Source organism: Peromyscus maniculatus, chromosome 10 (genome assembly GCF_049852395.1).
Source record: "Peromyscus maniculatus bairdii isolate BWxNUB_F1_BW_parent chromosome 10, HU_Pman_BW_mat_3.1, whole genome shotgun sequence".
In the NCBI taxonomy this organism is placed as follows: domain Eukaryota; kingdom Metazoa; phylum Chordata; class Mammalia; order Rodentia; family Cricetidae; genus Peromyscus; species Peromyscus maniculatus.
Genome location: NC_134861.1, coordinates 26068507 through 26085905, shown reverse-complemented (window position 1 = coordinate 26085905; position 17399 = coordinate 26068507). Strand labels below are relative to the sequence as shown.

At 41.4% G+C, this 17399-nt stretch overlaps 1 protein-coding gene across 2 annotated transcripts in view; it reads left to right on the top strand.

Moving 5' to 3' along the window:
* Positions 1–651: 651 nt before the first annotated feature.
* The window catches only part of Rel (REL proto-oncogene, NF-kB subunit), a 30351-nt gene continuing 13603 nt past the window's right edge, over positions 652–17399 (top strand). The window contains exons 1-3 of one of the 2 annotated variants that reach the window (XM_015993651.3): positions 652–1110; positions 11941–12083; positions 16639–16787. In XM_015993651.3, the coding sequence (XP_015849137.1) occupies positions 1101–1110; positions 11941–12083; positions 16639–16787 (302 nt within the window). In that variant the 5' untranslated portion in view covers positions 652–1100. The remainder of the gene's footprint in view (positions 1111–11940; positions 12084–16638; positions 16788–17399) is intronic. The other variant, XM_015993650.3, reaches the window with a different exon arrangement.

Genomic DNA, 17399 nt, shown 5'->3' with positions numbered 1-17399 from the left:
CAGTTCGGCCCGGGCCACAGGTCGTGGGTATCTCGGTCAAATCTTCACGTACACGGACTGGAGCAGCGGCCTGGCCGCGCAGCCCGGCGGGGCTGAGAACGTTTGGCTCGTAAAAGACGCAAGGTCGATCTAGAGGGAAAATCAGACTGCGGGGGTCCCCGTATGCAAATCCGCGCCCTCCAGCCGAACGCGGGCGCCGGCGCTTCCGCACTTCCTCCCGGGGCACCCGGCCGGCCGGCCGCGCTCGGGCGCGGGGGCGGAGATTTGCATGTGCGAAATCGGGAAGAGGGGGAAGCACCGTCCGAAAACCCCGGGCGGGCCTCGGGCGGCCCAGGAGAGCGCCCGCTGCTGCACCGCCCGGCCCGCCTCCGGCCGCTCGGCCGCGCGACGTCACGGGCACGCCCCTCCGCTTACAGCCGCGCTGCGAGGGACAGCGGGGGAGGGGGATTTCTCCGGGGCCGGCGGCTTCCCGGGCGCGCCCCCGTCGCCGCGCGCGCCCCCCGCCCCGGGAGCTCCCCGCGCGAGCGCGCAGGCCGCCGGAGCTCCGGGAGGGAGCGGGGAGCGCGCGCGCGCCCGCCGCGAGGCCCCGCCCGCCCGCCGCGAGGCCCCGCCCGCCCGCCGGAAGGCCCCGCCCGCCAGCCGCGAGGCCCCGCCCCGGGTGGGCGGCGGCGCGAGTGACGCCAGCAGCGGGAAATCCCCGTTCCGCGGGGCGGTCCGCCCCGCCCCCTGCCCCTGCCGCGGCATCCTGGCGGGGCGAGCCAGGACACTAGTGACCCGGCGTGAGGACTAAGGGGTGGGAAGGTGTGAGCCGCAAACCCAGAGGGGGCCGGGAAAGAAGAGGAGGCCCGGGGGTGGTCCGGAGACTCGGGTCCCCGCCGCAGAGGCTGCTCCTGACTGGCCGCCGGGCGGGCTGACTAGTTGGCTGACGGACTGATGACTGGCTGCCTGGCTGGCTGACGGACGGACCGACCCAGGACTGACTGCCTGAGTGGCTGTCCGGCTGACGGACTGACCCACCGGCCGACCGACTGACGGGCTTGCAGCCTCTGGCCGGACGCTGGGAGCTGCGGCGGCGGCGGCGGCGGCGGCGGAGCCGAGCCATGGCCTCGGGTGAGTACCGGGGTGAGCACCTGCGGGCGGGCCCCGGGAAGGCGCTGTCGGGGGCCCGGCTTGGAGTTGGGGCGTTCCGCCTTTCAAGTCGTCTCGGCTGGCAGATTGTCAGCCGTTTAAGAAGTTGCCCGCTGCGGGGTGTGCGTGCGACATCAAAGCGGCGGCGCCCTGTAACCCGATCTCCTCCGAACCTCCCGACCGGAGGGGAGCTGGGCGAGGTGGGGCGGAGGGCCGCCGCGGTAAAGACCCGCGCCGGGACGGAAAGAGGAACCTCCGCACCCCGGGCGAGCTTTCCTTTTTAAGTCCAGCCCAGCCGCTAGCTCGTCGCTCCCGGGCTGACAGTTGTACGGCGTGGCGTGGCTGTAAACCCTCGGTGGCGTTTGAACCCGTGCCGAGTGAAAACACCAGCTTTCCAAACCCTCGGCGAGCTGACGGCGTTTCTGGTCTAGTCTGCCCTGTAGAGACGTCGACCTCCTCGGCTCCCAACCCTGCATGAACATTGTGTTGGCAGCAAAGAGGGCGAGACGAGTTTTTGATGGTGCTTTCACATCACCAGTGGGGATGGAAATATGATCACGTACTGCAAATGTTTCTATCAGAAACGGGTTCCAGGACAGCGGATCGAGCCTAGAGTGGCAGCCCTGCAGCTGAAGCAGCCCCGGGCGGTGGCGGTGGGCGCTCTCGGGGCCGTGGGAACTAGGGGCGCACCTTCGGTCGAGCGGGATGCTGACCCTAATCTTCCCAGTGACCCCGGGGGTCACTGAGGAGAAGGCGGCGGCCGACGTCTGCACAGAAGAGGAAGTAGAAAGCTTAATGAACTCTAAGAGTTGAACAGAACAATGCTATCGCTCCTGCTGTAGGCCGTAAAGGAAACTGGGGTGTTTCACATGACACTTGATTTCAGTTTGTCTGTGGTTTTCATGAGAAAACAAGTGTAGTTTAAAATATTTCAACTTTCTCTTTACCCATTTAAATGAACCGAGACTTTCAGGTAAACTTGTAAATTCGTAAATGTAACTCATGTTCAGATTAAAAGTACAAAGAAGGCGTTTTTTTGTATGCAAGTTGTAGAGCGGCAAGCTATGTTAAATAAAACATCTCTGCCCTTGTCTACTCAGCAAGATTCTGTTAATATAGTACATGGACGTAATGCTTGACATTTTTTCAAGAGAAAAATGATTTATTACATAAAGTACTGTAGGACAGCTATGATTTTAAAATGCGAAACAATTGAAATTTGTCTAAGGACGCATAATTTGTGCTGTTATAAAAGTGATTCCCAAAAGTAAAAGGGGGAATTTTTAAAGAAATGGCAAGAATTTAAAAGTTGTGCTGTGTTGTAGCTTGTGGTAGTGGACTTGCTCAGCTTCTGTGAAGCCGAGTTCGATTCTCAGTCCTGTCAGGAAAAAAAACAACAAACAAAAGAAAATAAATCTGTAAGTTGTAGTGTCATTATCTTCTTGCTTTTTTTTTAAATCAAGGGTTGCACTAAATGAGACTATTTAAAATACATCATGTCATTTAACTTGTAATTCAGTTATTTGAAACTTCTAGGCAAAAATATAGTTTAAAGGAGTCTGGCTACGTTATCAGGTATAAAGACCAAATAGAGAAAAAATGTGAAATACATTTAAAAAAAAAAACTCCATTCCATTTGGAATAGTAAGTTAAAAGCAACAAAATTTGCTCAATTTATCACTAATTTAGATTCTTTTTGTAATATAGCATTGAAACCTCAAAAAGTATTCTTATTGATTACCAAGCATTTAAGATCGTTTGTTCATTTCTCTCCGGATGTCATATGTAAATAGGTTTGTGTAATTGAATAGGTGGTGCTTATAATGTAAAAGTATCATAGATCACAATCTCGTAAGCAGAATTATATAAATGCCACAAGTAGACAGGATTTTATATGATGATTCTAACTTGTTCAGGTAAATTAACAAATTATGACTTCTTAGCTAGCCATTCAGCCGTTTTCATTGACCTTTAAAAATACCGTGCTTTGATTCTATCTAGCCTTTGAGATGATTAATTGTAGCAGACAAAGTCATTATTCTTGTGATTCTCTTCTATTTACTTTTAGATGCTTTATGTACATATTTAAAATTTTTCATTATTTCATAAAAGAACAAAGTGGGGGGCACAGTTAGCTTGTGTGGCACATACTGTGGTTACTAATTTCATCTTTGATGAAATGTTTTTTTAAATTTTAGAAAGTTTGTGTGTCGTCACATTTTTTCTTTAGTATGATTCTGTTGGATCACATAACAGGAAGTACAGGAAGGATTTATTTTTGTAGACCAGACTACTCACCAACTTTTTGTATGTGAATTTCAAGATAACCTTTTTCTCCCCTAACAAAAGTGACTGTCACTGAGATACGCTTACACGTTAGCAGTGGAGCTGGACGTTAGGAGTGTCAGCTGAAACAAATGACTTCCTTTCTTTAGTAAGACTGCTCACAAATACAGATGTTTCAGAAAAGAGACACAGGAAAAGAGATAAAGGGGTTATCAAAATTAGTGATGGGTAATGAAGAGAAGGAGTGGAGAAAATACACAGGAGGCACAATCATAATTAGGAACACAGGGTGGGTGGTCTCTTTCTCAAATACAATTTAAGGGACTCAGAATATGTTTTGTCTCAGTTTTTCCCATCTGTGTTCTCTGCATGAATATTGCAAAGGAGAATATATTTACCCCAAAGTAATTGTTCATTTGAAATTTGTATTTAACTGAATCTCTTGCATTTTTAAGCCTGAAATCTTCATACAGATGATTTTTCATGCTGCCATGTGTTTTTTATTCTAGGAAAGACTTTAACATTACTTTTTCATTCTAGCAGGTAAAAACCTTAGGATTTTTTTTTCCTGTACCCATGCAGTGAAATCTTACTGCAAAGCATTTACTTCACTTTGATTTGCCTTATGGTACATACATCAGTTGAATTCCTCCTGGTTGAAAGTCAGCTGGTTATATTGAATTTTTAATATAGATTTATATGTTTATATATATATTTATGTGTTTGTGGTTTTGTTCTTTTCATATAGGATCTCATGTAACAAGGATAGCTCTGTAGAGAATCCCCTGATTCTCCTGCCTCAGCCTCCTGAGTGCTGGAATTTCAGGTGTGAGTGACCAGGTCTGGCTTGACATAGCTTTGGTAGGCCTGTCTGGAGGAAAAAAAGGATGCTCTTAGTTACTTCTTTCCAGGATGAACAGAGATGATGTTTGGAGGGTATGGTTATTAGCTGTTTGCTCCCTTGGATCCCAGGCAAAGCCTGTTACCTAGGATTCCTGTGAGAGAGGCGCTCTGGTCAGCTGTTCTCAACCCTGGTTAGCACGACCATCATTGTGTGCCACATTGTAAAACATAAGGTGCTGGTAGCAGTTCAGAACAGTACTGTTAGAAAAAGCAATCAAAGGCTGCCTTTAAGTGTCTTCTTGGTTACAGCTGAATGAGCTTCTCTTTGTGAGAGGAAGAGAAAAAGGAACGACAGCTAGCTCTGGTTGTTTGCCTGCTTTACCCATCGTCCTTCCATACTTGGATCTGAACTTCGGGTTGCTTCCCTGGGGAGCTGGCATTGTTGTTTTTACTTCGTGTTTTAGGGCACTTGGTCTTCAAAGTATTTAGACGATTTGGAAGGCTTTTTCAGAAATCTGTCTGGGCTTTATTCTTGAAGAGCTGCATTTCTCTTCAGATCTCTGTGAGGTTAGGGTTTGGAAAGGCTACCTAGGTGGACAGACTTTGTTCCAGGGACTACTTTGAATCCAAATATTTGCCTGATGTCCCTAAGATAGCTGTATTGATTTTTAGATTATAGGTTATAGCCATATCTGTTATTGTGATTTTATGCTGAACTGCCTTTTTGTTACATAGAGTAATTGATTTTATTCAAAAACATGGTTGTCTTCAGTTTCATGATTCCTATGACTTCTGTTCTTTCAACAAAAAAACTCAAGGAATAGTTTCACTCTTTATCATTCTTTTCATATCTTTTCTGTGGTCTTAGACCCAGAAGACATCCACTTGGTAGGCAGATTTGTTAGTTTCTTAGATTATGATTTCTTCACTGATATATTATTAAAAATTGTTACTGTACATACATGTGCGTATGACAAGGCATGATGCTGCATTCCTTTAATCCCAACAGTTGGGAGGCAGAGGCAGGCAGCTCTCTAAATTCAAGGTCAATCTGGTCTATTAAGCATGTTCCAGGCCAGCCAGACCACACAGTGAGACTGTCTCAAAAGATAAAAAAACAAAAATATAATAGAATAATAATAATATTTTTCTCACAATTTCATATTATTTTGAAATTTAGTTTTACCATCTCTAAGATGAGTTAATAACACCAGTTCTCTTTATGAAGATTAAAGTTAAGAGGATCAGTGAGAAATACCTATGTGTGTGTTTTAATTAGTATATATAATTAACATATTCTTATTGTGTACTTAATTCTAGTTTCTAATTCTAACAATATTTTAGTGGGTATGCCTATTTTATATGTAATTTGACAATTTTTTTTTTTTTTTTTTTTTTTTTTTGGTTTTTTCGAGACAGGGTTTCTCTGTGTAGCTTTGCGCCTTTCCTGGAGCTCACTTGGTAGCCCAGGCTGGCCTCGAACTCACAAAGATCTGCCTGCCTCTGCCTCCCGAGTGCTGGGATTAAAGGCGTGCGCCACCACGCCCGGCCGTAATTTGACAATTATTTTATTTCTAATGTTTCTAATGTAATTTCTTTTGAATTTTAAAATCTCATACTTGAATTAGTAAATAGAAATTAGTACATTAGTAAGTAGTAAGTAGTAATTAGTAAATAGTAAAAGGAAACAAATAGTAAAAATTAGTAAAGAGTAAAAAGAAAAGTAAATAGGCTTAATGTTTTCATAGAGCATTCCTTTTTGCCTGAGTGCACATGAAATCTTAAGTATTTTGCAAGCATTTTAGCTGTAATTCAAAGGTTATTCTAGCTGGTATTAACATTTACAATGCAATTCAAAATATAGGGTTCAATCCTCACTTTATATTGCCCTGGTTAAAAAAATGTAATTGTTTAGAAATGATTTTGAAAACATTTCTGTGCTTTAAAAAACTGTAGTGATTTCCAGTAATCTTAGTTAAGAATATTTATTTTCCCTAAGATTCCCTGATTTGTAATTTTCCCTTCTTCCTTTCCATTGAGGACTACATTTTTGCATTTTTTTAATTTTCAAGAGGAATGGCATTGCAAAGCAATACTGAGGAAGGGCGTGATTGGCTCATTGTTCTGATACATAATATAAACTATTTCATAGCTCGGAGGGTTTTAAAAGTCATAGATACAGTTCAACCAAAATATGAACAGCTATAAGGAAGCATGAAGGTGTAGTCACTCTAGTGCCCACAAAGCACTAGTTTTTCTGTTATAGAAGAATCTAATAAGGAGGAACTGATTAATCATTAATACAGTCCTTTAATTTTTGAATAACTGACACAAAAGAGCTTTGGATTTTAATCTACCAACAGATGTTGATTTAAGGCTTTAGTGAGTAATATAATTTCTGCCATTCAGTAACTTGAAGAAGTAAAACTTGTAGCTTTATTTCAATAACAAAGCTGGGTGTGGTGGCAGAGATCTGTAATCCTGGTACTTGGAAGGTAGAATCTAGAAGATCAGAAGTTCAAGGAAAGCCTCAAGCTATACATTGAGTTTGAGGCCAGCCTAGGTTACTTGAGACCCTGTCTCAAAAAGAGGAGGATGTAGCTCAGTTGGTAGAGTAGCTGCCCAGTATTTGAGAGCCCTGGATTTGATCCCCAGCACTGTACAAAGCCCCGTGGTAGCTGAACCTCTGATTTTAACACTTGTTCAAGCCAGCTTGTTCTGCCTACAAAGCAACTTAGAGGCCTTCCCTAAGATGAGATCCTGTCTCAGAACATAGAGAACACAATAGCTAATCTTCCCTAAACTAATGTCCTTTGGAATAATTGCTGTAAACAAAAGTACTATGATTGTTGGTCTATAGCAGTGTTTCTCAACCTGTGGGGTCGCATATCAGATGTTTACATTACGATTCATAATTATAGCAAAATTACAGTTAAGAAGTAGCAACAAAATAATTTTATGGTTGCGGGGTGGGGTGGGGTGGGGGGGTGAGGGGCATCACCACAACATGAGGAACTATATTAAAGGATCACAGCATTAGGAAGGTTGAGAACCATTGATTTATAGGAAAGGAAAGTTATTTCCTACTGGGGGAAATATATAAATCAGACTCTAAATTCTGAAAGTTGGTTTTTAGTGAGGCTTGTTATTAATGAAGAGTTTCTTTTTTTGTTTGTTTGTTTTTTGGTTTTTCAAGACAGGGTTTCTCTGTGTAGCCCTGGCTCTCCTGGAACTCACCCTGTAGACCTGGCTGGCCTCAAACTCAGAGATCCACCTGCCTCTGTGCTGGGATTAAAGGAGTGCACCACCACATCCAGCTCAATGAAGAAATTCTACAAGAGGAAAAATAAATATAGATACATGATAATACATGACAATATTTAGGTAATTCTCACTACTTTAAGATTGTGTGTGTGTGTGTGTGTGTGTGTGTGTGTGTGTGTGTGTGTGTGTGTATGTTTGAAACAGGGTTTCTCTGTGTAGCTTTGAAGCCTGTCCTGGAACTCACTTTGTTGACCAGGCTGGCCTTGAACTTACAGAAATCTGCCTGCCTCTGCTGGGATTAAAGGCATGTGCCACCACCACCTGGTTCTTTAAGATATTTTTTTTTTTTTTTTGGTTTTTCGAGACAGGGTTTCTCTGCGTAGTTTTGCGCCTTTCCTGGAGCTCACTTGGTAGCCCAGGCTGGCCTCGAACTCACAGCGATCCGCCTGGCTCTGCCTCCCGAGTGCTGGGATTAAAGGTGTGCGCCACCACCGCCCGGCTCTTTAAGATATTTTTAAATGATCTTTTCAACAACTAACTTTATGTTTCTTTGTATTTCATAATTTTCATAAATACACTCACCAGTTTAAAGAATTGTATAACTTGGTTGAATGAGTCTACCGTGTTTTTTCTACATCTTAAAAAAAGTTAACAGCTACTTCTTAATGGTGTCATTCTGTATCAGTTTCCCACCAAAACACCTTTTAAAAAGTAGTGTCTGGGATTTATTTGACCTTTTAGTTCAACTACATAAATTCTTTAAGATGCCACTGAAAAAAATCATGTTGAATTTAACACAGTTGAAAAGAAATGTACATTCTCCAATAGTCTTATAAGAATACAAGGTATGAAATATTTAAAACTGAGATGTAAAGATTATATATACAGTGATGCATAAATTGTGAAATACTCATTTGCTTATATTTTCTGTAATTATTATGAACTTGGTTGAATTAAAATCAAATTTCTACTCTCTCTCTCTCTCTCTCTCTCTCTCTCTCTCTCTTGTTGGATTTTCTGTTTGTTTGTTTGTGTTTTTTGTTTTGTTTTTGTTAGTACTGGGATTGAACCCAGGTCTTTGGCCTGCTTTCTATCATTTGAATAAGCAAGTGAGTGATAGATTTAAAACAAGAGGTCTGAATTAAAATGTATAAAATATTTATTGAGTAACTCAAAGCAAAAATCACATAGCCACAAGTGAGTGTGTGTGTGTGTGTGTGTGTGTGTGTGTGTGTGTGTGTGTGTGTGTGTGTGTTCAGGAATGCATGTGTGCACCAGAGATTACCTTGAGTGTTAATTATCTTGGTTCTCCAGGAGTTGTTCATCTTGTTGAGACAGGGTGTTCACTGGTAACTAGTACTCAACCATTAGGCTAGCCTGGCTAGCCAATGAACTCCAAGGTTCCTCCTGTCTCCCCCTCCTCTTGCCCTGGGCTTCCGGTGTGTACTACCATGCCTGGCTTTGTATGTGGGGACTGGGGATTGAACTCAGGAGCTTGTCTTTGAATGGCAAGCTCTTTCTGACTGAGCTGTCTCCCCAGCCCATAGCACCAATGATTTATTTGTCTTTGATGTTTAGGTACCAAAAGCCTGTCAGTTTTGTTTTTTAATAATCTTTTATTCTTATAATAGCCATATTTCAGACCTCCCTGCATTGTTGCTCATATGGCAGTACTCTACACGTATCTCAACCGTACCAAGGTGCTGTCATGTCCTCATTTTTCATTTACCATCCAGGCTTCCTCATTATTTTTTTTACTTTATTTATTTTTATGTGCACTGGTGTTTTTCCTGCATGTATATCTTTGTGAGGATGCCAGATCCCCTGGAACTGGAGTTACAGACAGTTGTGCGCTGTCATGTGGTTGCTGGGAATTGAACCTGGGTCCTTTGGAAGAACAGCCAATGCTCTTAACCACTGAGCCCCCTCTCCAGCACCCTCTACACTTATCTATGGTTTCATTTTCCTTAGTTCGTTTATTTGTAATTAACTGTAGCACAAAAATATTAAAAGGAAAATTCCATAAATAAATTAAAACTTTTAAGTAACTCATTATCAAGTTTGTCATAATTGCTCTATTTTGTTGTTGCTAATCTCTTATATGTATGTATTTATAGGAGAAAATCATATATATGTATATATCTATACAAGTAATCTTTAAACTGATTATTTTCTCCCTTTTCTTCAGTCTATCCACTACTATCAGAATTCTTATTCTAGAATACTAATTTGACTTTGTGATTTCCTTGAATAAAAGCACTGATTCCTTTCCACATATGGAATGGAATTCATATTACTGAATGTGTTTGGACTTTCAGTTCTCTTTCTAAGAGTGGAATTGTATTCCACTTCCATTGGTGATTGATGCACCTGTATAGACAATTACTTCCCTTTTTCTAGAATGTCTTTTCACTCTTGTTTTGTTACATTTTCCCCCTCTTAAACTGTTCGATTCCTCTTTTGTTCTTATTATAATTTCTGCAGAATTTTGTTAGTGCCTTCCCCCTTTTGTGCACTGATAGTGGTGATGTTTGCCTCGCTGTGGGACAGACATCCTTTAGGGTAGCAGGGTGAGAGTGATGGTGTGGTAGTGATGTCACTGTCTCAAGAAAGCATCCGAAGTAATAGTAGAACCACTCATTGACTGCCTCTTGTATGTGTGACCCTCGGTAAGAATTTAACACATATTTTACAGAGTACATTAACAATAAGATGATTAACACAGGGTCTTGCTAGACTCTTGCTGGATCTTATTTTGTTTTAAGAATAGCATTCAGGAGACAGAAGTAGGGGGATCACTTCAAGTCCATGGTCAGTTGGACCTACATAGTAAATTCTAGAATGAAAAGAAGATGAAAGTAGCTGGGTGGTGTATGTAGACCTTTCCCATACTGTATTTAAAAGATCCATTGTCTCACCATTTCTCAAGATTGCTTGCATTCTAACAGAATAAGCCTTAATGAAATGGATTTGTGCTTTGGGGAATTTATACTCTTAAAGTAAAGGCACGTGGTTACCTTTACCTACCCTAACTTGTAAACACAGTTGTCTTTTTTGAACTTTTATTTCATGATTTGGCTAATAAAAAGGATGAAGATGCATATGCTTTTAAATTTTTATTGGTATACAATTAATTATTTGTAAGGTAATAATTATATATAAACTTTCAGTTTTTTTATTTTTAATTTTTGAGTCAAGATCTCTTTATGACCAAGACTGGTTAACTATTGTTATGCATAACTCTTCCTAAACTTCATGTTAGGACCCCAAAGATGGACTTTGAGGGAAGTCATTGTATCTTTTTGTCCATCTCGACTGGCCTGGAACTTGCTATATAGATCAGGCTGGTCTTGAACTCACAGAGATCAGCCTACCTTTGCTTTTGAGACAGCTAAGATTAAAGGCCTGGTCCACCACACTTGGAAATAAAAGAATAAAAATAAATAAAATAAATAAATGTGTTTATATATATATATATATGTGTGTGTGTGTGTGTGTGTGTGTGTATGTGTTACACAGATATACATATATACATATGTATCTTAATCAACACAATAAAAATAAACATGTCCACCATCCTCTAAACTTTCTCATCTGCTGGTTTTAAATAAATGGTAACCAGCTGTATTTCACTATAGACTGGCTTACGTATTCTAGAGTCTCATACAAGTGGACCCTATAGTGAGCGCTTGTTTTAGATTTAGCTTCTTCTACTCAACACACTACTTGATAGTTGTGTGTATCAGTATTTTATCCTGAGTGTACATATTTTGAATTACATTTGTTATGGAAAGTAAATTATTTTATTTTACCCACATTATATGTTACATTTTGGAGGAGGTTCAGATGGAACTGATGTCAAAATTTAGTTGAACCTAAAGTCACTTCTGGGACTTGTTTTAGTATATTGTGTACAGATCATTTGGTATTCCAGACGTGTGTGTACAAGGATTTAAGTGCATTTTAATTTTCAGTGAGTGTCCTTTCATGTACTTAGAATCTAATTTAAAATAAAGCGGTGAAGCACATTTTACTCAGTTTTGGAGTATAATGTACTTCTGAATACTATTTTCTTCACCTTTCTTAGGAAATATTGGGAGAAAAGCCTTCGACTTGGCCTCCTGTGGACAATCACTCTAAAGTGGTTATCTCAGAACTTAGTACTGCCATTAGCTGTAGGTATTAGGCAAGCAAGCACTAATCAGCTGTGTGTTAATACTACATAGAGCTCAGTTTGTATAGGAAAAGGTATCCTTCTCGTCTAATCTATGATGACTACGTTTGAACTTCGTTATTCAATGTTGAGAAGGGAAAAGATCTTTGTTTTGGTGTGTTGTTTTGTAAAACCCAAGTCATTAAAACCCATTGTATTGCCATTATGTTCTAATCTCATTGCCCTGTCCCTTTTAAACTTTTCAGGAGGATATAATCCGTATGTAGAAATAATTGAACAGCCGAGACAGAGGGGAATGCGGTTTAGATACAAATGTGAAGGGCGATCAGCAGGCAGCATTCCTGGGGAGCACAGCACAGACAACAACCGAACATACCCGTCTATCCAGGTAACCGGCCTTCCTCCAGTGTCTCCCTTTAGTGGCTCGTGTTTCCCTGTGGCAGTCACACGAAAGGCTCAGTTTCTTTTTTGTTTGTTTCAAGATAGGGTCTCTCTGTGTAACAGTCCTGGCTGTCCTGGAACTCACTCTGTAGACCAGGCTGACCTGGAACTCACAGAGAATCCCCCTGGCTCTGCCTCCCGAGTGCTGGGATTAAAGGCGTGCGCCACCACCTCCTGGCAGCTCGGTTTCTTAACAGTTACCTCCACAGTCTTTTGCTCCCTCCCTCTGTGTTTTTCCTTTGTGCTTGCTTTGCATTAACTAGGTTTGTAGGGAGGTCTCTTAAAAGATGTGGACTCTTTCCCGCTACAGTTCATGTATTAATGTAACCGCGGTGGTTCACGGGCTGACTGTGCACTGACAGCTTCGGATCTGACCCCTCTTGTACACACGGAGGTTCTAGTGAGGAAAAAGCATTCTCGGTCCATTGTGGTGAGGGACAATTATTGTATATGCTGAACAATCTTTAGTTGGGGCTATTAACACGGAAGACCTTTCCCCTCCTTTTCCTACCTTTATTGCGTATCCAATACTCTTGAGTTATTGACATCATCTAAATTATCACTTTTTTCTCTCTCTGTGTGTAAGGTGTGTGTGTGTGTAAGGGGTGCATGTGTGTGTGTGTGTGTAAGGTGTGTGTGTGTGTGTAAGGTGTGTAAGGTGTGTGTGTATGTGTGTGTGCACGTGCACGCTCTTTTGAGTGTGTGGCAATGCAGGCACTAATGTGGACATCAGGACAGCTGTGGAGGTTGGTACCTTCCTTCCACCTTTTTGAGGCAGGTGTCTGTTGTTTTCTCATGTCACATGCCAGGCTACCTGGTCCACTAGCTGCCAGGGTCCTCTATTTCTGCTTCCCATCTCCTGACGGCAGAGTTGGTATCACAGGTGTTCAAGCTATTGGTCTCTCTTGATCTTTTTTGACAGACAGTACTAGGGATTAAACCTAGAATGCTAGGCAAGTGTTCCACCATTGAGATAGATCCCTAGCCTGTGAAAGTAGTTTTTGATTGAAAATGAATTTGGCAAGTGTACCATATATATAAGGTATGTTTATATGTTATATTTACAGATTATATTTACTTGTCTTCTTTTTATAATTTATTTGTTCATGTTTGTTATTTTGAAACAAAATTTCACTAGACTAGGCTATCCCCAAACTTGTAGTGATATTCCCTCTTGCCTCTGCTTCCTTCATACTGGGATTATAGGCATGTACAATTCTGCCTGGCTGATTTTTATCTCTTAAATGCCAATTAAAAAGCTTAATAGTGAGTTAGTTTGGTAGCACATGCCTGTAATCCAAGCATTTGGGAAGCAAAGACAGGTAGATCTTGAGTTTGAGAACTGCCTGGACTACATAAGAAGTTCCAGGCCAATCTGGACTTCTTAAACAAGACCTTGTCTTAAATGAAATAAACAAATGAAATGAAAACAAAGTTTAAAACTCAGGGGCAGTATCATCCACTGAGATCCAGTCTAGCTGAGAGGCTGTGGTAGGAGGATTACTTGGGTCCAGAGACCAGTGTAGATAAAAGCAAGACATCATCTCAAAATGGAGTTTGAAAAATGGTTCTTAATCTTTCATCATTAGATCGGAAATCACTGCTTTGTAAATCACTAGCTTATTTACAGTTTATTTTATTTAACCTAAGAAGAATTACAAAGTTAAAAAAATAAGTCAATTGCCAAGTTATATATTGATTTCCAAATTTGCCTTTTTGTTTTAACTGATATGTAGATGCTGAAATTATAATATTAATGGGATGTCATATAACATTTGATAATGTATACATCTTGTAATTCTTAAATCAGGTTAAACATACTTAGCTCCTCAAACATTTATCATTCCTATGGAAACATTCCAAGTCCTCCTAGCTTTTTAAAAATATACAGTACACAGTCACCATATTGTATAATGTGTGCCTAGAGCTTTCTGTCCCATCTACTGTACAAATTGAATTTGAAGTAATACTTTATTGATATATATGTGTGTGTATGTATCTGTGAAAATGCATATGTGGGTGGAGGTCCACAGAGGCCGGAAGAGAGTGTCAGAGCCCTTGAAGTTGAATTTAAGGGCAGTTGTGAACTGCCCGATACGGATGCTGGGATCTGCGCTCCGGTCCTGTGCGAGACCAGGAAGTGCTCTTGGTTACTGAGCTGTCCCTCCAGCCCCTAACTTCGTGATTTTAAATCACATTTTTTTTTTGGCAACAGTATGGATTTGGGTTATCTAAGTTCTTTTAAGTATTCAAATGGAAGAGATGTAGTGAAAAGTTACCTTAAAAATTCTATGCTTCCAATCTTGTGAGTCATTTTAGCTCCTCTTGAAAAAAATTGTTCCTCAATTTTATTTGTGACTTCATACAAAACATTCCAGACCAGTGTGTCTTGATCCCCATCTCCCTGCTCCCCTTCATTCTCATTACCGTGGAAGTAGCATCTGAGAGCTCTTTTTGCTGTTAGTGATGCTGTGCAACCAGATGTGCAGCCAGTCCCGCAGCCTGTTCTTCAGAGACTGTTTGATGAGATATCTCAGCTATCTTTGGGAAGAAGGTACCTTGGAGGAGACAGTGATCCTGCCCTTGCTCCTTTTGACGGTCACAACCTCCCCAAGATTCTCAGCTTTTCCTGTCACCTTGACTCTCCCTGGAGGAACTGCTGGAAACTAGTAGCATCCACTGTTCTGTCTTCTATAGTGTGGGTGCAGTCAAGGGAGAATTTCAAAGCCTGCTTTTTTCATGGGCCATGTGTCCTCAGAGGACTCTGTTCTTGTTGTTGTTTGTTTGTTTGTTTGTTTGTTTTAATTTTTGAACATTTTTATTTTAGACTCCCTCTGCCCCCCTCATTGTGTGTGTGTGTATGTGTGTGTGTGTGTGTGTGTGTGTGTGTGTGTGTGTGTGTGTGTGTGTGTGTGTACATGTAGAGGTCACAGGACCCCTTGCTGGGCTGTTCTCTCTGTGTACTATATGAGATCCAGAGATTACACTCCTTGGTGGCAAGTGCCTTTACCTGAAGCACCATCTCACCAGCCCCTAATTCTTCTTAAATCATACTACTGTATGCATCAAAATTGTATGTACGATTTGTATCTCTTCTCTTCCAACAGATCCTAAACACTTACAGCTTGAATTCTTTCTCCATCCGCCTGTTTTGTAGTTTTGAGTAATTACCTCTCTTTCATATAGAAAGGCAGTAAATATTTCTTGATTACTATTCTGTTTTAAAAAGGGAAATAGTAGCAGGTGGATATGATCAGTATTCACTGTATAAATAAATGTATGAAACTTTCAAAGAATAAACTATAAAACAGCCAGGCACGGTGGTACATGTCTTTAATCTCAGAGCTCAGAAGACAGAGGTAGTTGGGTCATATCTATTTGATGTTATTCCCAGTGTGGCTTAAATATGTTAAGGCATATTTATGGTATGACAGGTGTAACTAAGAGCAAAGCACTGAGAACCTAACCTCTTAAGTTTTCCTTGTGCTCTATGATTTAAAAAGAAAAAAATGTATCAACTTGTCAGGTGGTGTTGGTACACACCTGTGATCCCAGCACTTGGGAGGCAGAGGCAGGAGGATCTCTGAGTTCAAGGTCACCCTGATCTACAGAGTGAGTCCCAGAACAGCCATGGCTGCAAAGAGAAACTCCTTGAAAAACAAAACAAAACAAAACAAAACAAAACAAAAGGTATCAACTTATGTGATTTATTTAGGATTTTTGAGACAGGATCTCATATAGCTCAAGGGTGCCTCAAACTCACCATGCAGCTGAGGAAGACCTTGAACTTCTGAATGTTGCTGTCTCTACCTCTTGAGTGTGGTTAATGTGGTGCTGGGAATCAAACCCAGGGCCTTGTGCATGCTAGCAAGCATTCTGTCCAAACCCAGGGCCTTGTGCATGCTAGCAAGCATTCTGTCGACTGAGCAACATCCCCAACCCAGCTTGCCTGTTTTGTGTTTGGTTTCTTGAGACAGGGTTTCTCTGTGTATCCCTGGCTGTCCTGGAACTCCCTCTGTAGACCAGGCTGGCCTCGAACTCGTAGAGATCCACCTGCCTCTGCCTCACAAGTGCTGGGATTAAAGGCGTGTGCCACAATGCCCAGCCTGCTTACCTGTTCTAAAAGGAAAATAAATAACCAGATGATAGAGCCAGATGAAGTTATGGCAGAAAGAAACATTTCAGGAGTTGGAAGGTAAGTTTTCCCTGCTGGTATTCTCTGGAAACTTTAATCTCAAGTGAGCTGCTGAATATTTGAACTTTATTCAGTGCTGACTTCATTATATAAATCGAACTTGAATTTAGTGAATCAGGTCTTTATGTTTGTTGCTTTTAAAACAGGGTAGTGTTGTTTGTAACCATAGCTGGCACTGAACTTGTACCAATCCTGCCTTCCAAATGCTGAGATTACAGGTATATGCCATCTAGTAGATCTACCCATCTAGTAGATCTGTTCGTAACAAGATATACTCATGGATTGTACAATTAATTTCCCCTTTCAGATTATGAACTATTATGGAAAAGGAAAAGTAAGAATTACATTAGTAACCAAGAATGACCCATATAAGCCTCATCCTCATGATTTAGTTGGGAAAGACTGCAGAGATGGCTACTATGAAGCAGAATTTGGACCAGAACGTAGACCTCTGTTGTAAGTATACTGCCACAGACATCTTAGGCAATAGGACAAGGATATAATTTTAGTTTTTAGCAAAATTAATTCATATTTAATTTACTATAGTATACATTTAAATTTTTAATTTTATTTTTCATCTGTGGGGGGACACGCATGGTTGTGGGTGCATGTGGAGGTCTGAGTCGTTTCAACTTGTGGAGTTGGTTCTTTCCTCCACCATATGGACTCTGAAGATTGCACTTAGGTCACCAGGTGTGATGGCAGATGCCTTTAGCCCCTGAGCCACCTCACCATTGGCATTAGAACTGCCCTTTCATTTTTTACTAACAGCACCACACGATAGTCAGCAGAAGTACTTCTTTGAGAGTTGGAGGTTTAGACAGCTCATGTCGCCTCGGCTGGCCTCAAACTTGCTGTGTAGAATGAATCTGAACTTCTCTTCCTGCCTCCCCTTCCCAAATCCTGAGATTGCAGGTTATACTACCATATCTGGCTCAGCAGAAGCACTTCTTTTAAAATGTTTATGTTCTTCTTATTTTTTTCTTAAGACAGGGTTTATATAAGTCAGGGTGGCCGTCCAGAGGACCCAGATACTGAGAGTACAGGTGTGAGGTTATAGCCATAAGA